Raw genomic sequence first — 24,534 nt, forward strand, 5'->3', positions numbered from 1 at the left:
TTGAAATCAAACATACAGATAGTTATTTGAGTGAAATTAAATACTACATCCACGCCCAATGAGAATCTCTGGCTCTATTTAATTTCAAACAAACTCCAGCATGCAATGGAAGCGTGCATAAGCACAAGTATTTGCTGCTTGTCTTGCGGGCTTTGGCACCTAAAACATATTAAAGAAACAAAAGTATCAACCTTTTCATCACAATCTTCAGTAAATAGGTCACAGAAAAAAATGCTTTGCATAGACGTTTCTACCTAGAATTATCCCATTTGAAATCATATGGCAGCCTTTTATTTAGCAAAATTTCAGTGACTTTACTATTACAGTAGCCATACAGGTTTCCTAAAATACCTGTAATAGCTGGAAAAAATAGCAAATATACAGAATATAGAGTGGAATTTCAAAATGTGATTATAAAAGGTGTTGGGAGAAGGATGCTGCTTCTTACACAATGATTGTACTTTGCCATCAATCATAACTGGATTCATTTTGCCATTGCAGAAAATGAGTATTGTCATAGAAACTGCACACTCATAGACTGCTGGGTTTCAAGAATGGGTTGAGAGAAAGGAGCAAAGGATTAAAACCCTCTCTCCCAACATAAGCAGCCTCATAAAGTAAAATGTCTATACATTTCGCAGTGCAAGTGCTTCAGCCTTTACTTCCAATCCACTTCTAACAACTTCTCTTTGTCCCTAGTTGGTCACTGTAAAAAGTCTTCTCTTTGGTTCCCTCAGGAAAGTTTTCTCTCTTTTCTCTTTGTTGTGAACTTTTGCTTGTCCACAAGCAAAAAAGTGAGCTGCATTAAAAAACAAAATGAAAGAAATAAAGAATTAGATTTCACCACTGAGCTGGCAAGAAAAAGAGAGTTCTTGGCAGTCACAGAGTCAGGCTGGAACATTATATAATTTTGAGAGCAGCAGCATGGTTTTAATACAAGCATGATGTTTCACATAGTGCATGAAAAGCTCAAGGACTCAGAAGGTATTCCAGCCAAAGAATTTGAGAGAACAAAAAAGCAAATTCTAAGCCCACCTACTGCTTATAAAGCACAGATCATTGTGGAAAACTTCCAAAAGCTGAAGATAAAAGAAAGGAAATTCAGAGGGACAGTGGGTACGTGTGTTCTCAAAATTCCTCAGCTAATCGAATACTTAGTTAATGTCTGTCTCTGTATCCCTCTGAATAAGGGAGGAAAAAACAAACAAACAGAATTTACACATTATTTTCCCTGCTGAACATATTTCAGTTCCTAACAGGCTTGGAGGCCTCTCCAATAATAAATAACTTTTAAAAGATCTTTCTTTATTCCTCTGTTTGTTCACCATTTGGTTTGGGATTTTTTTTTTTCCTACTTCTCCATACTGAACTACAATCCCTAAATCAAATAGGGCTTGAACCATAAAAGTCAATAGAAACCTTTCCATTGGCATCATTTTTTGCACCATGTTTTCAGCAATTTACACTTTTAGATTCCAAACTCTACATGAATACTGCAGAGCTGGGAGCACACAGAATTTCATGCATTCAGGCTTTACCTGAACATGCTGTGTCAACAAATGCTGCTCTATTAAAGAGAGGTGCAACTTAATGACAGCGATCTGATACATACTGATAACCTTCATCTCCCACTGAGAAGGGCTAGAGAATGCCTAAAGCTTCTTAATCATAATTAAAAGCAGGAACAGTTTCTATCTTAAAGGTATATAGTGTTGGGGGAGATTTTCAGAGTAGCTTTTGTAAATAGGAATCAAGGTCACTTCGAGTTTGACACTGAGCTCTGTCTACCTTTCCTATTCCAAGTATATTGGGGAAAAAATAACCAAACAAGAACATAACCTTTTTGGTAGCACTCAGAACTCCAGTTTTCTGTTGGAGGTAGGAAATGCACAACTGACAAAGGGGAACAGAAGTATTTCCAATTGTTTGATGCTCAACAGTAACTGCTGGGTTCAAGTCAGAGGGGTTGCACTCATTTTATCTGAATTGCTTTTTCTGTTCCTAGTGACCCTGTTTTAATATGCACTTATTTTCCTGTACTACAGGACACCTAGAAACCTAACATTCTTCAGACAGCTTCGACAGCAAAGTGGTTAATATTTGAAGAATGAGTCATTCTTTCCTTTGCCATGACATTGGGTTCTTATTGTACAACCCTGTACAGTACTTAGCAATATTTTTTAAAGATTTAAAAAGCAAAGAGTTACAAAACCATTTGCAATTAACTTGAAATAGAAAAGATAGCACTTTTTTTTAAATCCCATTATATAGTACACCGTATAAATTACAGAGTATTCAAATGCATAAATGCATCTTTGTAACATTTATCAAATGTAATTTTCTCATTGTTGTTTGGGGGGTTATTTTTCCCAGAGTTTTTTCTCTTTGTCCTAGACACCCCCATCTCCCTTCACTATCACGTATGACAGTGCTCCAGGTCTGAGACATTGCTGTTGCAGTATCGCATATTGTTGGGGATGTGGCAGTCTGTGTAGTTAATGCCCCCGTTTGGGGTATAAATGGGCTGCAGTCTGAAATCTCCTTTAAGGAGCTGATCATTATTTAAGGAGACAATCTGGAAGCTGGTTTCCGTCATCTCCAGGATGGAGTTGTCCTTCTTGGTCCCTGCCTCGCAGTAGTCATCTTTCCGACGGCCCCGGTTGTATTTCCACTTCTGGGAGGTGTAACGCCCTTTTTTGTGCATGTGCCAGCAAAAAATGCTGAGCAGGACCACGAGGACAAATATCACTGCACCCCCAATCAACCCTGCCAGCAGAAATGGGGAGCCCAGGTTCTGAGAAGTCGTCTGCTCATGGCTGGAGGGGATGTTGCTCCCATTGCTCAAAAAGGAAGCCTTGGTTGTGGCTTCTGAACAGACAGTGTCTTCTCCAGTTTGGTAATTGTTATAAGTATCCAGTGGAACCAAACAAATCCGATAGGTGGATTTGGGCTCCAGATTTACCAAACTTAAGTGTTGTTTCTCACCACTAACTATACGTTCCTGAACAATTCCTCCTACCAGACTATGGCCCATTTTAACCCATGTGATTTTATATGCCATCACAGTAAAAAGAGACATCCAGTTAACTTGGATGCAAGTATCATTCACAAAATGGATGGAGAGTTGAATCCTTTCAGATATAGGAGGTGTCACCTTTTCTCTGTTCTCCCTGTCAGGCACAGTGGGGAGCGTGGCTATGGTGGGAGTGAGAGGATTGTATTTGCTACCTGGGGGAGGAAATGATGAGGTGAGAGCTAACGTAGTTGACATGGCTGTAGCTGGGATTGAGGTGATGGTAAGTGGCAGACCAGGGGTGGTGGTGGGGCATGACAGCATATTCATATTGAGCTCCCTGACTGCCATACCTCGGACCTGCTCTGGTCCCTGGCACATAAAACCCCGTACATTGATGGAAGAAGGAATAAATTTGAGCCATTCAGTGACCCACTTAATACTGCAATCACACAACCAGGGATTATTCCTTACAGTGAGTTGCCTCAGGTTGTGGAGATTATCAAATACCCCCTTTACCAACATCCGAAGTTGATTGTTGGAAATATCAAGACGTTCCAGCTTGTGGAGGTTTGAAAAGGCTGTAAGCGGTATATGGGTTATCTGGTTGTCCTGCAAGTAGAGCCTTAGCAGATGTGTACCTGGAAGATCAGGAGGAGGATAGGTCAGTGAATTCCGCACTATTGAGAATTCCTTGAGCTTGGAGAGGTGGCTGAAGGTACCTTCAGCTATGCCTTTATTAGTAAGAAGATTGCCATCCACTATCAGACGCTCCAGACTTGTAAGATTCTGGAAGGCCAGGTCTGAAATGACAGCAATACGGTTTTCATCTACTCGAAGTTCTTGTAAGTCCACCGGAAGGCCTACTGGTACACTACTTAAGTGATTCTTGGACAAGAACAGAAGCTTGAGGCTGATGGCTTCCTGGAATGCCCCATCCTCAACACCAACAGTGGAGATGGAGTTGTCATCCAGGTGCAGCTCTTCCAGCTTCAAAAGCTGAGCAAGGGCAGCCCGAGAAATGGTCTGAATGTTGTTTTCCTGCAGGTGGAGAACCCTGACATTCTTGGGCAGGTTCATGGGGAATTCATCCAATTGGTTGCCATACAGGTAGACTGTGTGCACAGACTGGACATTGTGCAACTCTGCAGGAAATCCAGCATTATTAATTTGGTTATTATGGAGGTAGAGGACGGTTACACCCTCTGGTATCCCAAGAGGCACTGAGGTCAAGCTTCGCTCATTACAGTAGACAAAGTTTCGATCACAGCGGCACACTTTTGGGCAGGCCAAAGTTTTGGAGACCTGCATGTACAGCCCCAGGGAAATGATAAGCCATGATTTCATGAGAACAGCCCAATCTGTGGGCCACATTCTAGTCCACAAACCCATTTCTAATTTAAAGAAATAAAGTACCAAAGTGTTAAAGAACTGATAACAATAATGAAGCACACGTAGCAAAATCTCAGGTCATTAAAATTGGCTTCTATTCATGTCCAGTGTTCAGGCCAAAGTCCTGGAGGCTAAGTATAAAATAATCCTTTTATAATTGGTCTACCCCCTACTTTTGATAAGAAAGCCACAGTCTTATTAGCCAGGGTTACAAAGTTTGTTGCTTTCCTCCATGTGTGCTGAAACAAACAATAGCTGTGTCTTTGTGGGTGAGCAACAGACTAATTTAAAGCTACCAAAAGTCTTCTGTGTATGAGTTGCTTGGAGGGGTATTTCCTTTCAGTGAAGTCTGTTGGTGTTACACTCAACCTTCTGAAGTCAGAAAAGTCTTCATATCAGCTATCTGCCAGATCTGGCCTGCCTGTAAAAGGAAAAAAAGGAAAGAAAAAGCTGAATATCATGAAATGTTTAATAGGGAAGATCCAGCCCACTGGAAGACTATTCTAAGGCTGTGCTCTTTATGTCTTTCTGGAGAAAAAAAACCACATTCATATTAAACATTAGCTTAACATTACTGTTAAACAGTCTTGAAATATATTTGAAAAATATTTGATGTAAAGTCATTGAGGCGATTGAAGGACTTTCAGTGACTTCAGGGAAGGCTAGATCTATCACTTGTGTTTGCATATTGTATCTCCAGTCTTTGTTCTTACACAGTCTGTTTCAAATCCTAAAACTAAAACATTTTAAAAACCTAAAATTAAACCATTTGACTGGAATTTTTTTTCATTTTTTTTTTCTTTTGCAGAACCACTGACTTCAATTAATGCTATTCACTGATGCCTGACAGAGTAGACTCGGGACTGTATTATTTAATCATACTCTATGTTGCTTTTTTTTTTCTCATTTCCTACCAGACTCTAGAATGTTCTTCATCTATTACTGTAATGCCATTCTCTATATTCTCTATCTTAATGCACACTGCCAGATTATTGCACCTCACTACAGTGAATTAGGTTCTTACGACAAGAGTCTTTTAAACAAGTATAGTAATCCCCAAATACAAGATACCTTGATGTAAGGCATGCATTAGTGTCCTGGGTTGAGCAGCAGCAGTCATTTTTCTCCTTCTTAGTAGCTAGTACAGTGCTGTGTTTTGATCTTTTGGCCTGGGAACAGTGATGATAATGCCGATGTTTTCAGTTGCTGCTCAAATGTTTGGTCTGGCCAAGGACTTTCTGAGCCTCATGCTCTGCTAGGGAGGAGGGGAGGCCGGGAGGAAGCAGAGACAGGACACCTGACCCAAACTGACCAAAGAGGTATTCCATACCACAGCACGTCATGCCCAGGATGTAACGGGGAGTTACCCCGGAAGGGAAGGGACTGCAGGGTTGGACGAGGTATCGGTCGGTGCTCGGCTGGGGGGAGTGGGGCGAGTTATCAGTCAGCTGGTGCTGAGGTGTTGTATTCTTTCCTCTTGTTATTTCCTTTAGCACTATTATTATCGGTGGTAGCAGTAGTGATTTGTGTTATACCTTAGTTACTAAACTGTTCTTATCTCAACCCGTGGGAGTTGCATTCTTTTCGATTCTCCTCTCCGTCCCTCCAGGAGCAGGGAGTGGGCAAGAACAGGGGGGAGTGAGTGAATGAGGTTTGTGGTTGGGTTTAAACCACGACAGTTCTTGATATTGATTCTGATGTGAACTGTGCTGTCAACAGACTTCAGTATTAGCTTTGCACTAAACAAAATAGGCCCTCATCTGCTAAGTTACTGGTTTAGGGTACCGGCTCAAACTACAGTTTTGCAGGAGAGCACTTTTTTCAAACCATAAAGGTTAAATCCTTCTTTTAATTCTTCTACAGTTGTCTGTGAATGGCTACATAAGCAAATTTGTACAGATGATTTCTTTAACATATATTTTCAGCTAAATGCATTTTTTATCTTTTATGTTTCTAGCTACTATTTATTATTCAGATCTATAACCAAAGACACCCACTCTCTAAAGCATGCAATGAAAGATACTGTATTGTATGATGCTATCTTGTTATGCGTTTCCAATGACTGAAAAAAAAGTGTTGCATTTTACATGCTTGAACCTAATGAAGGATATAAACCTTGACAAGTACCAAGCATTTGTAGATCACAGCATCGTTGAATGCCTAGGGTTGCAAAGGACCATAAGATCATCTAGGTCCAAATCCTTGCTATGGACAGAGACACCTCACACTAGACCATGTCGCTCAAGGCCCTGTCCAAACACTGCCAGCGATGGAGCATTCACAACTTCCTTGAGCAGCCCATTCCACTGCCTCATAACAGTCACAGTAAATAATTTTTTCCCTATATCTAATGTAAATCTCCTCCATTTAAGATCTCAGGGTCTTGAATTGCAGTTATATAAGCATAGTGTTTTTCCAGATTTAGTTTACCCAGATCAAATCTCATTAGCTGGGATTTCAGGAAAATAGAATTTCAGTGAACAGAAATCATGTTTACAAATCTTTTTATTTAAGCAGTTTAAGCATTATTCATGTAATTCAGAAAGAAATGTAGTTCAGAAGTACATGAAAGTTTGTTCTTCTGCTACAGCTGCACAGTTTATAACATGTCCCAGACACTGCTTTTCAGAATCCCATGGACTGACAGGTTCCAAGTCTCAACTGTTATAAACCTGTAATCTTGCACTTGCAGATTAGTATAATTATTTGGAGCATTATCAGGGTTCAGCCTCAGGGCTAGAACAGTTGGAGATAAGAAGTGAGACCCTGAAAATCCTGTATCTTACCACTATGAATTAAAACGGTAAATGCACGCGTACCGTAATGCAGGCTACACTGTGTATTGTCCTTTTCTAGAAACAGCAAGATTAGCTACCACACTGTTCAAGGTTTTCTCTCTCACACATTTTGGTTAAGAGTAGTTTCTTTTCAATTATGTAAGATGACGTGATACTGTAGAGAAACTCTAATAGGATTACAGTGTAACATGAGCCTAAGCGTGACAATTTATCTGCGTTTAATATGGCCTGGCTCCCATCTAGATCATACTGCTCTGATCTGTCATGACGCTGTCTTTTTAAAATGAGAAAGGACATGCAGAGCCTCCTCCGAGATGCTTAGGACCACACAGAGTAATAACAGTGGTTCTCTCACTCTCTTGCATCATCAGAGAGAGACAGCCCCTAATAGGGCCAATACCCTGCACTGAGCTCTATTTTGACTGCAAGTCTGATTGATGATTAGGTTTTATTTGACTCCCGGGTACGACAGAAAGGCCAGCTGAGGATGTGCAGCTGCAGGCAGATGCTGCTCCTGGTTTGCTGGAAATCTCCTGTGGAGGAAATGTAATACTAAAACTGATTTATGCATTCACCTTATTCTAGCATTCTGGCGAGACTACCTCTCGCTTAGGTAGATACGACATCTGAATAAAAGATTTCAGTAATGATTCTAGCACATTGGGTCAAACACACAGCAGCTTAAAAGAGCTCTGCCTGGATAGTCACTTAAGCATATAAGCACTTTGGAAGCTGGCACTCTGTAGTTTATCTCCTTTTTCTTATTACATGCATTTGCCCTTAGAAATCTGTTAAAACTTTCCTACAGTTTTGTCCCCTCACGATGGTGAGAAAGGGAGTCCTTTTATTAACATCAGTATCCTAATCTCCAACTATCAGTCCCTAATAAACAGGTACTATAAAACTCAGAAAATATGCATTGGTAGATACTGTTGATTGTATTAAGCAAGAGCAGAAGGGCAACTCTAATTGGATATTTATGGCTTCAGGGTTGAATGTGGTGTGCCAGAGGGAAAGAATGAGGAAACAAGGATACAACTGAATGTGTTTTAATATTTTTTTGGGTGAAAAGCTTTACCTAAGTAGTCTTTTACAACTGTTTAATAATAATTCATAGTGGTGATCACAGTTCCAGTATTTTTCAGCAAATCTCAGGGACCCTAATGCAAAAGTGAATTATGTTCCTGCGTTAGAAATCTCCCCCTCAAACACATCAAAAAGATTGAAAAGCTGAACAAACTGCTTGATTTAAAGATAAATTCTGTGAAGGAAAAGCATCCTATGCAAATTCCAGAAGGCTGGAAAAGCTGAAACACTTTGTTCTTCAGCAAACTGCCAAAACTAGAGGCAAATAGAGTAAATGGGCTTTCCTCCCACCCCTGACATGTTGGCTCCATCAAGCAAGCTCTCTGTTTTCAATATTCTTGCAAGAACTGAATTCAGTGTCTCTACGAATGAACTGATCATTTTCAGAGACAGAATTCTGGAAGTGGAGGAATTAAGGGCACTTCTTAGCTTTCGTGATTTTAAGCCTTATGAGTTGACTCATAAACAGTAGATGGCAGTGACTTTGCTTATTGTGAAACTGGGAAATTTTAAAAACCTATCTAGGAAGAGAGGATGAGGGTAAGGGAATCTGTCACCATTAACTTTAAGAAATCAACTGGCAAATGCCTCAATAATAACACATCTGCCCACCTATTATCACCTTCATAATTTTTGTTTCTATTTCCTTAGCCTGTATACTTGACTTTTACTATTTCTCCCTATACCCTCCTTGGAGCACAAGCCACGTCTTCCAAGTGTCTAGGACATTTCCTGTCTTACTTCAGCCAAGATATTAAATCCCATTAGGATTTAAGAAATGATATAACCGTTGAGAAAGCACATTGAAATGATGAGAACATATGCATGTATTTTAGGTGGCCATGTATGAAACTCTGGCTTAGTGGTCTGAGTTCCTGACACCAATGGAAATGTACCCTTTCGTATCTTAAGAGTAGTTTCTGATCAACATTTTTATCTATCTATCTTTTTTCAAAACTGCCTTATTTAAATTCCCTTTTGGCATGATTAATGCTAGCTGGAGAAGAACAATTCTGTCTTTGTGTACTTGATAACTATTTCAAATTTGCTTTTGTTCAACACTGGAACCGAAAAGCTCCTTTAGGAGATTTTGATTAAGGTATTCAAAGGCTGAAACATCTGGCTGCAAGTTGTGAAGGCGAAGGTTTTATTAGTCTCCTCATCACTGGTCAGAATCATCCACACAACTCTATGCTTTAGTCACCTTTCTGTGCACAGACATGAAATAATTTAGCTTTAATAAACATTTTTCAATAATTAATATATTACTGAAAATGCTACTCAATCATAAATTTGTGGTAGCTACTTAACTCCAACAACCTTCTAGCACCCTCCTTATGGAACTCTTTCCTATCTCAGTGACCAGTATTGCCTCAGTGGCTGTGCCTGTGGTGTCTAAAGTAGCTTCCAAAGCTGCACACATGGCCATCCTCCCCACTTTTCATGCTGCAGTCTTCCAAACATGCAGTGCCAGGTGTATCAGTCAAGGTCTCTGTGGTTGCCTGAGAACACAGTGCTCAGGGGGAGATAACAGAATAAAGAGAGGAGTTACCATATGGAGGACATACCACATGCTATTATAACACAGGAGTTTTGTTGTGCTCCTGAAGCCAGGTTGTCTGTCTTCATTACTATTCCCATGTATTATATTAAGCCCATTATTTTTTTAAAGGTAATAAAATTAGCAATGCTTGGCTATTCTTTCCTTCAAGGAATCCTGAAAAGAATCAACAATAGGTCCTAGGAATCCAAGTGTTTTATTTTCTCTGATATCCAAACTACTCAGCACCACTTTTCCTAGAAGTTCATCCATTTATCTGACTATGAGTGCCACGCAACATAAACTGAAAGGCAAATAAACCCAAACGGTCACATCTACTCTTTTCAATACTACCAGTAAGTGACTCTCATCTAGCATAAAATCATTTCGCATAAATTTTCTTGGCTTTATTGCAGACCAAGGTCATAATCAAGTCATAATCTTACACTACATAATTATAATATACAGTAAGTACAAAGCTACCATGTCTGGAATTGAATGATAACCAGAAAAAAATCTAATTCCATTCCTCTGAAACCTAGTACAGAGTTTCTAGTACTTAAGAAAAATGCCCATGTATTTCTGTCATCTGGTAACAAAAATAATTATGGAATAATACCTGGCAAATCCCTTTTTCTCACATAAGTAGAGTTCACACCTACACATGAATAAACATACTGCTTTTTTTAACTGATTAGGAGCCTTAAGTGATGGTTTACTCTTTTAACTTTGTCTTTAAAATTTGGTATGTGTCTATAATTTCTGTATCAAAGGCACTGAGAAAATGACCCAAAGGAACCAAAATGCTTGTACAGGAAGCCCTTTTACATGTTTGCTTCTTGTGACTGCTTCATAATTATGGTGTTTATTATGTAGAAAAAGAGGGAAGAAGGAAGGAAGGAGAGGAAGGAGAGGAAGGAAGGAAGGGAGGAAGGGAGGAAGGGAGGAAGGGAGGAAGGGAGGAAGGAAGGAAGGAAGAAGAAGAGAAAAAAACATCCTCAGTGCCCTCTCCTAAAGTGGATATTGATGTCAAGAGAATGATCAGTAGCTAGTACCTTTAAGTGTCTCTGTACACTGTTACAGACACTGTGAAGTCTATATGGACAGATTTTGTCAGAGAAAGATATTGCTGCCTTTGCAGTACTGTTAGCAAAATGATTCAGCAAATGTACACAAATGGGCTCTTCCCCATGTGTTCGTTTCTGCTCTGATCAGGATGTTTCTTGTTTTGCCTTTCAATTTGCACTTATAATTATTCTCAAAAGTTCAGATTAGGCAGCCTGCTGAAGGCAAGTGAAATGGATTTGGAACCACCTTGGTGGAAGCAGGAAAAAGTTTAGAGAGTAGTACAGTCTTGCAACAATGGGTGTAAAGATGTCATTTACCATTCTTTCCTCCTTGCTCTTCTCTAACCTTCTGCTCCTTCAAGCCTTTTATCTCTTTCCAGTTACATTCTCTCAAATTATTAAGAAGACACGTTTCCCAGAAGGACGCAGGCTTCAGGAAATCCCTTTATAAAAGACATGATATTATAATCAACAAAAGCTTTGTCTTTGCAAATTTGGGTCATGCACAGGCTCTTGTCAGTCAACAGTAATCTGACAGAGCCCAATTCCTGACCGCCAGAAGGGGGAGCTAAAATAGAGGGAAACTTTCCCTCCCCTGAGCAAACAAATGAACGAATGCGGGACTCTCTCTTCCCACTCTGTCCACACACACACGTGCACGCACGTCTTCCTCTCAGACGTCTGGGATCGCCAGTGATATCTGTCTTGTTTGGCAGCATCTCTGTTACATGCCTGACAAACCGTCTAAGCAGTATAGCACTTTGTTTCTGGGAAAATTAGTATTTCTATACTCTGTTAATGAGCATCATCCCCAGCTTGAATTTTACGTATTTCATAGTTCAAGACTACTTTTTGCTTTGGGGTTACTACAGAGTGCACTTACTGCGTAGATATAAGAAGGCAGGCAAGAGAGGGGGGAAGAGAGTTAACAATAGGAAAAAAGAAAGAGAGGATCATGAGAGTTACAGCTCAGGCACAGCAGCTTTTTCTCCTGTACAGATCAGCAGATAACAGTGACAGGTCAAAAGATAGAGCAGACTACAAGACATAATCACTAGAGTGACCACTGTACTCCTGGAAGCAGGGCTGAAATAACTACGAGAACAATGGCATTAATGCCTCAGGTGAAGCCATGAATTCAAGGCTGCCAGTCATGCTGCCCGGCACTGTACTGTGCTACACATCCTACTCAGCTTCTCAGACTTGTCCGTAAGTGGGCACTGAAGTGCCAAAGTTCAGATGTGGAGAATACAGACTAATGTATCTTCATTCCTGCATTTACTTTAACAGTTATTTATTTATGATAGAAGGTTACCCTCAAAACTTCATGCAACATAACTTCATCAAGACTGTATCGCCTGTTGTCATGGTTTAAGCTCAGCCGTAAATCACGCAGTCACTCTCTTACTCCCCCCTTTCCTTCCCCCCCGCTCTTAGAGGGATGGTGAGAAGAATCAAAAGAATGTAACTCCCATGGGTTGAGATAAGAACAGTTCAGTAACTAAGGTATAACACAAACCACTGCTGCTACCACCCATAATAGTAACAAGAAGGGAAATAACAATGGAAGAGAATACAACTGCTCACCACCCGCTGATCGATAATACCCAGCTTGACCGAGCAGTGATCTAACACTACCGAGTAACTGCCCTCAGGTCTACATCCTGGGCATGATGTGCTGTGGTATGGAATACCTCTTTAGCGAGTCTGGGTCAAGTGTCCTGTCTCTGCTTCATCCTGGCTTCCCCTCCTCCTTGGCAGAGCATGAGACTCAGAAAGTCCTTGGTCAGACCAAACATTTGAGCAGTAACTAAAACCATCAGTGTTATCAGCACTGTTCCCAGGTCAAAAGTCAAAAACACAGCACTGCACCAGCTACTAAGAAGGAAAAAAAATGACTGCTAATGCTGAACCCAGGACACCTGTAATAATTAATAAATCTCTGAGCCCAGAAATGTCTGTCTTTCCAGTCTGTGACAGAAAAATTCATCCTTGTTCTTACACACAGATGTCCCATAGGTCAATATGATTTTTGTCATAGCCAATGTATGTCAGGGAAAATTACTATTTTTACTAATCAAAAACAGAAATGAAAGATTATAGGAAACACTATAGGATCTAATGGAAAACATCAAAGAAATAGCACATATACTACTGCAGGCCACATTAGTGGACACTGTTTTCAAATTTGTCTTTTGGTTTGTGATACCACCCAGTCCAAACTGAATGCCTGTCTGCACAGATTAATCTTGCATAGACTTTTTGCTATTGATCATTTCAGCTTCTGGCAGAACCAGAAGGAGAGTTCTAGAAGTGGAAAACTGCTAAGAGCTTCTTGCCTGTGGAGTCCTGAATTCTAATATAGGAATCATCAAAACCTACTATTTCAGCTAATTGTAGCTGTCAAAGGTAATGAGGACACACATGGCAAATTAAAAAGCAAAATATTTAATTGCCTGTGTGCAAGCAGGTAGGACTCCATCAGAGAACACAAGGGAGAAGGAAATGAGCAGAACTTCAGGTTTTTAACTATCATGAGCTTCTGAGTTGTGTAGGGCTTTAAGGCAGACCAAAGTCATTGACAGCTCAAGCATCTGTTTGTAAGAAAATATCCCTGCTTTCATTATAAAATTGCTGATTGTTGAAAATTTACTCCAGATGGTGACAATCATGATATTTTCACTCTAGTGGGCAAAGAGGAACAGATGATCACCTCCAGGACTCATATCAAATTGAGTATTGTGCCTACCAGCAAAGGGCTATTGGTGTCTTTATTAACCTTCCCCCAAGGCCTAGTCTAGTTTTTCAGCAGTCCAATGCTGTACTGTTCAAAACTTGACAAATTGACAAATTTTTTACACAGTAAGAACTATCTATTTAGTATGGCAGTGAATTAAGTCCCTAGTCTTTCATCACCAAAGAATTGATCCTGTATCTTAGGTAAAATATTTTTGGTGGATCTCATCTAGGGCCCCACGAATTTAGCACTGTGATGATGTAAAGCTGGTTTGATAAAGTTGGAAATGGCAGATGAAAAGAGTCTTACACAAAGAGCTATCTGGAACATTTCAAACAAATGCATTTTTATTAAAATACATGATTTCACTGAAGCCAAAACCTTTCATGGAGATTTGCCAGCTTTGATTATGTTTTCAATAGGAAATATATATTGCCTGAGGTCCAATGCTTTCTGATCATTTATGACCAGAGGCAAAGAGAGAAAAAATTACACAGGAAGACAAAAAAATTGACCTTTTTACCCCAAAGAAGGTAAGTTTTGACACAGTTTCACTGATGAAAGCATTCATAAAAGTGTTTACATTCCACATTTTAAAACCATGAAAGTTTTGGAATTATCTGCCTGTGGACAGGTGCGCTTAACATAGTAAAAGTGGAAAAAAAAAAGCCCAACATATTCTTTGGTTGCTTTCTTGACCGTTTTCCAGGTGGCTTACAGAAAGCTGTAACAAAAACTGGACATGTCTGAGGAAAATTAATAATACTAAGCTAATTTAAAATAATTCCCTTTTTGGAACACAAATGTTCTGTATTGTGTTTAGCATAATGCATTTTGTACTAAGAAAAAATGAAGGCAACCTGCTGCTGCTTTGCAAGCAAATTGTTCCCTACCTATAGATTATTCTACATGGTGAAGCAAACAGTTTGCTTTTATCTAGAGGTATGTGGGCAGCCTGGCAAAACATCTGTGGATAATTCAAAAAATCTGCTTTTGGTGACCTAAGTGACTAAACATTGCTTCTGTAGGGACCATATCCTGACACATTTTAAATGAGTTGCATGGTGCTACATCATTGATATTTTGCATAGTGTCACATTACTCTGTGGGAAATCACTCATTTATAGGGTCTTAGGAAATGAGTGTGGGCTGTTTTCCTTATTTGTAGCATACAGCACAGGGAGAAAATACGGCACTAGCTGCTCCTCAACCTCTCAGGCACCTTGATACAAATAAAGCTGAAAGTGTCATCATATGTTCATCTTTCCAACAAAGCCAGATGGAGATCTCTCCTTCCTCTGTTAATATTACTTAGCATTCTGCTCCTTCACAGTACTATGAGCTACTCCATAAACACTGCTAAGGAGCTATCAAGAAAGATTAATAAAGTTGTTTGCACCCTAAGTGCTTCAGAGATCTGCTGTGTCTAGTGTAGTCACTTATGGGGCCACTGAACAAAAGATGTTACCCAACTAGAGCACAAATCTTGCTTATATGACAACTCCTCTATAACAGGCAAACAGAAGGTTGTCAAACAAATTTTTTAAATCATTGCCATCAGATAGCCAGTTAACAGAAAAGGGGAAACATATTAAAATGATTGATAACACTAAGCTTCTGAAATCCCTATTCAGCTAAATAACTGAATTATTTATCAACTGCAGAATTTCTCAGCATCAATACTGCCTGACAAAGGTCTGGGGATCTGGATTTCTTATCTTTTCCCAGTGATTCAATTACACTTTTCTGTACAGACAGGTGGAGAAAATGCAATATTCTCACTACTTCAGGAATGACACCAGAGCATTTCATACAGGAAACACCTTATGCTCCCACATACAATCAGAATCAAAACTTTTATTTTGCAGCAATATAAAACACTAAAGATATACCAGTAACTATTTTACAGCAGTACAAAAACATCAAGCATGTGGTGGTATTGTGTGAAAATCCACTGTTTATCTGGACACCAGTAAAACCAGTGGTTTCCAGTAAAGTACAGAAAGAAAAAAAACACCAGAGGCAATAGGGAGAACAGTATACCAAGGATATGGACCATTTACGGATTTATTTATTTATTTATTTATTTTGTTCTGTTACTTTTGTTTGGATTTTTTCAATTCATTTTTTGCTCATTTTCATTCAGGATTCCAATAACTCCGTATGATAATAACTATTTTCACTGAGAGGGTCCTGTTGTCCCTTTTTGGTATTGATGACCAAGCACATATCCTAAGAATGTACACATCTGAGGAATAAGAGCATTGAGGGAAGTATGACAGGTGGTGGGATTAAGGAATTTTTTTGCTGCCCTGGTGACATGAATCACAAGTCCTGAGTCCTGACAAAGACCAGACTTTTTTGGCACTTTGCTCTGGTTTGATTCTCTTTTCGTGAAAGAGTATAATGCTACCTTTCCCGAGCAGTCATTTAGATTTCCCATTTAGCTTCAAAGTTCTTTTAGAAAAGGCAGCTGCATGGGACTGCACAGAACTTAACACAGGGCAGCTTCAGTTTTAAGTATAAGTTGAAATAAAAGCAAGCTAGAAATAGTAAACAGACATTTCTAACCCAATGATTCTCAGCATGGAATTAAAACCACAAGAAGATCATAATAAGTCTTAAGGGATCATAAGTAGTAAATAATGACAGTGTCAGCCAGCAAGAGCATTGCTCCTGCAGGATGAAGGAGCTGAGATTACGTGTTTAAATGTTGGCTGCAACAGTTTCAGCAACCGAGGAACTACTGTCTTTAATTTCTGGCAGCAGCTCAGGTCCCTGGGAAGAAAAGACAGAGCAGAGGAAGAAATGGGGTTTACATCTGCAGCTATGACTGAAGTCACTTCCCAGTCTTTCTCCTGCTCTATCTACTCTTTCCTTGAAGAAGCAGAGATGCTGCCAACAAAGGGGGGGTGCTCAAAGACAAAGCAGAGACAAATGGCATCATATTTCCAGAAGCTGGAAATGTGTTGCTCCAGCCAATTTTTCTTCTGCCCCATGCTGATGGCTGCAGGACAGAATATTCTGTGAATAGTTTCATGGGGTACACAGCATCACAAGTCTTCTGACCATGAGCAGAAGAAAGAGGATACTGTGGTGGCAGTAAGTCTAATTTTCTCCACAATGTACAGACTGACAGGTAAAAGCCTTCCATCTATGTGTGTTTATGAAGAAGCAGCTCTCAGCAGAACAAACCCCTGGTATTCTGTCCTACAGTTTCTGTCATATTTTCTCAATAACTACTCTAAAACTTTTTTTTTTTTTTTAAAGAGCTCTCCTAAGTTTATTTCACTTAGGAAGTTCAAAGCCTTCATGTAGAATAAATCCTGACAAATACAGAAGAGAGCACAGAAAGCAATTCGGCTTTGTTTTTCCACTTCTCCCTTTGCCTTTGAGGTCTGTATGTGGTTGCATCAGTGAGATGAAAATTGTCAGCAGGCCCACAAACAACACCTACCAGCAGCAGATCAAAAAACAGAGTCCTCTACCACTAATGCATCACACTGGGCGATCTTTAGCACTATGCAGACAGCCAACAAGAGATTCGAACACCACTTAAACTCTCCTAATAGCTTTTAAGTGGGTCTTAAGAGGTGCATACGCCTGGAGCTGGCCTTCAGCCCAAAAGCAAATTCCATCTGACATGTGCCAAATCATTTCAGGCAGCAAGCTCCTTATCAATATATGTCCTTGTGCTACTTTTCAGCACAGCTGCTATTGCAAGGAATCACAGCAGCACTCTTATCAGCATTTTGTGCTTATACAAAACTAGACATCTCAAATGAGTTCAGGATGGCAGAGAGGCAGTGTACAATAAAACCTGAGAGGGCGAGAGGGAGAAATATTTTTTCAGAAGTGAGACCGAGTTTTAAGATATTCTACATGCAGCAAAATATGCCTGCTCAAAAATGCAATTACTGTTTTCTTCTGTTTGCAGAGCATTCTATCTATTCAGGTCACTGCATGAATCAAGTAAGAGGACATGTTTTCTGTGTAGACCTTTGGGTACTTTAAATGGATATCTTATGAAGATCTGCTAAGGGATTTTGGGGGTTTCCTGGTGGGTTTTTTTGTTTGGACTAAAAACTGAGGTAGGTGCCTAATGTAGGTATCTTTGTAAGCAGGGGAAATTTTGGATCTTGACCTAGATCTACTCCAAAATTTTAGATACAAAAGACACAGGTCTTTATTTATATTTTTGCTAAGAAGATGTATATTTGTTGCAATCGACTGATGTAGGGGACAAAGCCAGTATTAACTTTACATCCAATCGATGGTATTTTAAGCAATTTTACCTCTGGTAGCTTGTTCTGACCTCTACACAAACCTTTTGTATAAGGACTGCAAAATAAGGGGGATAAAAAGCAAACGATCTTTGATGGCAAGGCTAATATTCCTATTGCATACACCTGTAACAGCAGGGATAGGCTTGCACCTTCCTTTTTAATTTCATATTGGATAAATACATGAAAATGTAGAAGGAACAGATGAGGAAAACACTCAAAATCCTCTGCTTTATGGAGAGATGAATGACAGCATAGCCTATAAGCAGCCCTGAAAAAGGATTCTGAGAATTGGAGCAGCTGCAGATGTTCCTTTGGTTACACAAAGGAAATTTTCTTTTAGAACAAAGCCCTCTTTACTCCACCTCTCTCTTTTGGCTATTGCATCTGTGTTCTGTTATGCAGGACATACAGTCTAGACAACAGAAGTGGCACTGAGGATTAGAATAAATATGAAGGGGTGAAGTCACCTGAGCCTTCACACACACACCCCTCTACCCCCTTTCAGACTGGATTTGGCAGGAATTTATCAGACATTTCACTCCAGATCTACCTAGACATCTCTGACCCATTACAGTAAATAGCTGACCTTAATTCAAAAAGTGGTGTGAAATAATAAAGGACTAAAATGAAACAGTTCCAGTTATTCCAGAGGATAACAGACTTACTGACTCCTAGGAGCTTGGATGAGCTCAGCCCACAGCAGTGAAGTTTATTTACTGTCTAATATTATTTTAGAAATTCTTTCCTTGCTATTTCAATCAAAATGAACTGCATTTCCTAATACCATACATCCTGAGAGATAGTGCCACATGCTCTATCCAAACATAGGCTTAAACTAACTCACCCTGGCAGCAATTATCTTCAAGGCTTTTGAAGCTCTTGGGAGGTATTGCCCTCCTCTGTTCCAGCAAAGCAGAAAACCATCTTGTATTCAAGAGGAAAAAAAAAAATAAAAAATCTGTTTCCACATTCACTGCAAATATTTTAAGCACTAACCTTCCTCCCCTAAAATATTTACTCAAATCTTCTGTGTAGGGCTTATATGAAGGAAGAAGGCTTGCCAAAGCAATAGTGTTCATTATTGTTACTAATAACAAACTATTTTTGAAGCACTGATAAGGACTTACTAAGCGCTGAATGTTTAAACACAGTCAGGTGGCCTTTCTGGTCACTTTCTGAGTTCAGTTCCTACAACTCTTTGAGATTCACTATAACCAAAGAAAACTGAAGGTGATTTACATAGGCACCTGTAGCAAATTAACTGTAAATTCACAGGCACCAGTTGTCACCTGGGAAGCTCCTGTTTCCCACTGCCTGACAACAAAGCACTGAATTAGGAAAATTCCTCTATGAAAATCATATTTTTACTACTAAGAGCCACTGAGATTCATTAAAATTAGTAAGATACCTGTTTAAAAGAGATAATAAAAAGTACTCCTTTACACAGCAGATAGTAAAGTGAAATTTCCTGCCTGTCTGTAGTGCAGTTTTACAAGGTTCAAAAAGGATTCCACAATTTCATGGTCTTTAAAAAGGTACCCTTAAAGAGAAGAGGAAGGGATGCACCCTCTAATATACTTAGTTCCACCATTTCAGGTACTGCTGGGGGGTGTTCAGGGGGGAAATGGATGACCAAAAGCAACTCCAACAATTTTCTATCTTTGCTGGGGACAAAGCACTGAGCTAGGTGCATTGTTGCTATGTTTCAGTTGGGAATTTCTTACGTTTCAGTGAATCATATTTTACAGTCAGAACTAGAGACTGAGCACCACAGCAGACATATAAAATGTGTGGAACCTGTCCATTATACTTGTATAGTATTTAAGTTAGAAATTAAATACAGTGCCATCCTGTAGTGTATCTGATTGATAGCTTAAAAGTATTTGACACAGCTCAAATTCTGCATTTTGAAACTCTGGGTAGCTGCTAATGGCCATAAATATAATATTAAACCTAAACTGATCAGATAATGTAATCTCAAGCAGCTGTTATTTACTCAGTGTTCCAGATGAAAAAAAAAAAAAAAAAAAGGCTTCACTGCTCTTTTCTGCTTTTGAGGCCATGAATTATAAGGTGAATAAAAATATAAAATGGTAAAATGATGATGCAAAAAATGTGCTTTCAAGGCTACAGGAAGTTCTAGGTCCCTAAATAACAATGTCCTGCTTTAGCTTCAGAAGACTGGAAACTTCATAGAGTGAAGTTGTGACCACAGAGGGAACTGAAACATACTATCATGTTTTGGACTCTTCTCTTTAATGACCTCTGAATCTTTCCTGTAGAGAAATAACCAAGCCACAATGTCTGTATTTAGAACTGCACTGCCTTGAAGCTGAGACTGTTCTGAAACTAGGGTTTCAATGTGAACGCATCTGTAATTTTTATTTCCCTAAGCTTTGCAGAAACACCTTTTATTTTTTCCTCAATTCCATTTGTATTCTTTGTATGATAAGGATGGGATCTTTCTTCTCAGTCTCCTGCCTAAAATTTGGTGAAAGAGGTCATTAAGCCAGCTGCTATATAAAGTCAATATAAAGTCTGTGAACTTGCTAGGTTACGTCTTTTACTTTTTGACTGCTGGGAAGGTTGTCAGAGTCTTTTGTAAAGAACTGCTCACTAGCTCACTTCACCTCCTTTAAGATATTTCGAAAGAGAATCATCTTCCACTAACCTATAGAATTCATAACTTTGGTTATGCTTCAGTGTAAACAGAGATTAGCAAAAATGTTAGCTCTTTCTAAATTTGATACTTTTCACAAATAAAATTTCAGAATAAATTAACTGATAAAAAGAAACAAAAGAACATGATTCTACAGCATTAACACAGCCATGAAGGTTGAAACATTGCTTTATCGGTAAACGATAATTATATCACATGATCTGTTGGGCATAGTCATACCTCTCATTGTATACATCATTATTCACTTTCTGATTATCCTTTCTAATCCAGACTAGGTCAGTATTGTCCTGTGGTCTGTCATTAGAATGGGTGATGAGTATGGTGAAAAATGAGGTGGCAACTTTAAGGCTATTCCTTAGTAGAGTTTGAAATAGTCTGAAGAAGTGGCAGTTGCATGTAAGACAGTCGTGTTTCTCTTTTCTGAGTCCAAACCTCTGATTAATTACAGTGCCAAGAGCATTCAGGCATGCCTCTAAAAGGGGTGATTGGAGAGACTAGTGTCACTCCACCGACAGAAACAACTCTGCTCTTCAGGATCTCTTCTTTGTGGACAGTATTTTCTCTGACAAACTCTTTGGGTGAAAACTACCTTAGAGTTGGAAGCAGTAGATAAAGACAGGATTGAAAAATGAGACCATCCTCCTAATGATGGCAAGTAGAATACCCTCGCACCCAGAGAAGCTCTAAATGGTGTTAACACCACCATTAACTTCTGAAATAATTTTTCTAAGAAATGCTGTCATTGCCTGGACCATTGTTAGCATTCACTTTGCAAGCACTACTCACATCCCTACAATCACGGACTTTTGCATTTCAGGGAAGAAAAGCTCAAGTTCTTCTGGACCCACAGGTTCCAGGAGATAGAGCCATGAAAGAAATGCCAAGTATCTTAAGATTCACAACAAAATCAGAACTGGCATGGTTGCAAATCATAGCCTATGATCAGGAATAAAAACAGTGGAAGTGTTTCTTAAACTCAATGTGAGCATTAAGATAATCCAGTTATCCCACCTGGCTTCCCTCTTGAATATTTATGACAACTCTATCTCTCCTGAGTATAACAGAAAGTAAAATTAAGCCAAGGACCTCAAAATAGCATTCTCCATCAAGCTATGTGGATAGGCTGTCCCAGATATCTCCCTATAAATATGATGAAAATAAACAAGATAAAGTGTCCTCCACTAGCTTGTGTTCAACAAGCAAAGAAACAGCAGTTGTGGCAGTACCCAAGGCTTCACTGAGCCAATGGCATGGTAGAAACAAAGGAAATTTTCCTTTTCTGATATTTTTTAAAAAAAACTTTTCAGGTTTTGGATTTTCATCCTGAGTCAAAAGGCCAGGACTCATGTTCATGTAGAAGGTATTTTTTGGTAATACACGATACAGTTAAGTATATTACTCTTCTACATATGTCAGTTTGGAGTTCTGAGAGCTCTGCTCTTGAACGGCAACACTAACAGTGTTTCTGACCAGATGGCTGCCAGCAGGAGACAGGCTAATTCCCTGATTCGTTTGTATAGTATGGGTACATGTGCCTGGGACTGACCTCCTGGGTTATGGAGTCCAGACCCCTGCTATCACAGGAAGCTCTGTCACTGAAAGGTAATACATTAGTTAGGAGCGGATGTCTTGTTTATTCTTCTTGCTGTGAATCCTCTTGTGGTCCTTCCCATTTTCTCCTGGGAGGTAAGACCTTACGCTTCAGCTGCTTTTGTTCCCAGGGTCAGCTAATGATCCTTTGCAAAAATGACAGCATGACAAGCATTATTAGCATCCTCCTGGAATTCAAAAAAGCAGATTTATTTTTCAGTTTACATTAAGAAACTGAGACACTGTGTGCTTTAGGTTCAGCTGTGGACTGCATACAGTGCAGTGGTAGACTGCAGGAACTACAGAAAACTTCCAGTTTCCTCAGAGGGAACTACTCTGGCACAGCAAATATTAAAGCAGCTCAAACTTTTCCAAGAAATGCAGGATGAGACCCATTATCTGGGACGTAAGGGAGTAAGGCTGAAGGCTTTAGGATCTTACCTAAGTGTGCTACTTTGCGAGGTTATTCTGAGCTTCATTCAGTAGGCCTTCTTGCACCCTTGGAGCAGCCCAGAAGGAGAACAACTCAGCGTGTCTTAAGTCTCCCTTAGTTTCTGAGGTTGGTATTCCAACTATGAAAAGGGCAATGCCAGGTCTTCCTCAGAGTTCAATAAAGTTGCTTAAATGTTGAAAAGTGAGATGGGAGTACAAGTAAAATTAAAAGTGGCAAGTTCCTGTCTCCTAGTCTGCATTCGATCAATGAAACCACATGTTCTTTCTGCTCAGGCATCCAGCTTTGAAGACGTGGCCCTCAATGGCCTGAGGTTTGACTGCTCCAGCTTTGTTAGTTTGGTTTTTTTTTTTTCCTTCAGCCTTTACTATCAATCTCAGACAGAGTCATTCAGTGCAAGTATAGGAAAGATGACTGGTGTCACAGTGGGGAACTTAATTTAATGAAAGTACTTGCAGAAATTCTTTTACTTACTGAAAGCATATAAATGGACAGTATGATTTACAAGTTTACAAGGAAACAAGTACACAGCTTCCCCTGATGCTGTGGTTAAGACAGCCTGGAAACTATTGTGCTGTGTGACAGAACAGCACAAACACACACTGCCGAAAGCCACAGCAACTATTCAAATCCATTTTTGTTTTAAGTACCAACTATTAAAGTGACCATGCTGGTTTTACCTTGTTCTCTCTGACAGTGCATGACAAAAGTCCTTTTAAATGCTGACAAGTTGCAAGTCTGCCTTTTCTGAATTGCAGAGCAAATTTGTCTTTGTAGTTTCTGAATAGCACTGCAGAACTAAAAAAAAATATCGCTGAACACACTGTCAGCTATGCACAGTAGAAAGCAAATATAAACCTGGAATACAGAGACCCACATCAATTAAAGAAACTAGATTTTATAGCATCTGGGTTTTAATGTAGAAAGGGTAGAACCCATGGAAGGTATTTTACTTCACATACAAAAAATATACCTCATTTTGGTAATGCCAGGATATTCCACATAGGCAGATTACCCCAATCTCTTAATTCAAATAACATAGACAGTTTATGCCAAAATTAAATAGTCTCTGTGTCTTTCACCACTTGCACCTCTATTGAGGACTGAATAAGCCATCTTAGTCTTCAAACTGAGACAGAATTACAATAGGTAATTAAAAATATTACTTCTTATTCTGTTCCTGGAGTGCTCTTGATTCAAATATTATGATTTTCTAAAATATATTATTTGGAATTATACAATAAAATAGTTTGCAAATTACAACAAGATGGCTTATTATTGAAAGTGTCATTATTTGCAGTTGGTCACATTAGCTGTATGGAGAACTTCTGTTTTCATGTTCAGTGCTCATAGTTCCTATCATTGTTTTTCTGTTCATAGAAAGGTATGTTGGATGAATTCAACACAGTGGTTTTCACTTTTTAAAATTTACTTAAAACTCATGCAAATGTGTCCAAGGACCAAGAAAAAAAGAATGCAAATGCATCTCTTCGGTTTTCGGGAATATCTGCTTCTAGGGCCAAATTCTCCACTTGTGAAGCCATCCATTTTTTTTGTGCTTGTCTGGCATAGAACATATTGTACAATATTTTGACATTTCAAAACAAAGTTTGACTAAGGGATTACAGGGGCATTTTAAGAAATGAGTAAAAAAGGAGTTGTATAATTCTTATAATCTTAAAAAGGTTTGGTTCTAAACACATCTAAGATTTTTTGAGAAATATGTATTTTTCAAAAATGATGCCACAATCTGGTAATGAAATTTGAGACTGTGAAAGTTCTGCCTTAAAAAAAATGCCAAGCAAAACCCCATTATTACCTTCTTTTCCATGTTGTATGCTAATACGGTAGAATAGTATCTAGTCCTGTATGCTTTCCCAACAAAATTAATATT

The 24,534-nt window shown here is 39.2% G+C and overlaps 1 protein-coding gene across 2 annotated transcripts in view; it reads right to left on the bottom strand.

Moving 5' to 3' along the window:
* Window positions 1-709: 709 nt before the first annotated feature.
* FLRT2 (fibronectin leucine rich transmembrane protein 2) overlaps window positions 710-24,534 on the bottom strand; it is a 57,199-nt gene continuing 33,374 nt past the window's right edge. Inside the window, exons 1-2 of one of the 2 annotated variants that reach the window (XM_065685908.1) lie at window positions 18,764-18,780; window positions 710-4,826 (exon numbers count right to left, since the gene is read on the bottom strand). In XM_065685908.1, the coding sequence (XP_065541980.1) occupies window positions 2,417-4,405 (1,989 nt within the window). In that variant the 5' untranslated portion in view covers window positions 4,406-4,826; window positions 18,764-18,780 and the 3' untranslated portion in view covers window positions 710-2,416. Of the gene's footprint in view, window positions 4,827-18,763; window positions 18,781-24,534 lie in introns of those variants that run through there. The other variant, XM_065685907.1, reaches the window with a different exon arrangement.

This window comes from Lathamus discolor, chromosome 6 (assembly GCF_037157495.1).
Source record: "Lathamus discolor isolate bLatDis1 chromosome 6, bLatDis1.hap1, whole genome shotgun sequence".
Classification (NCBI taxonomy): domain Eukaryota; kingdom Metazoa; phylum Chordata; class Aves; order Psittaciformes; family Psittacidae; genus Lathamus; species Lathamus discolor.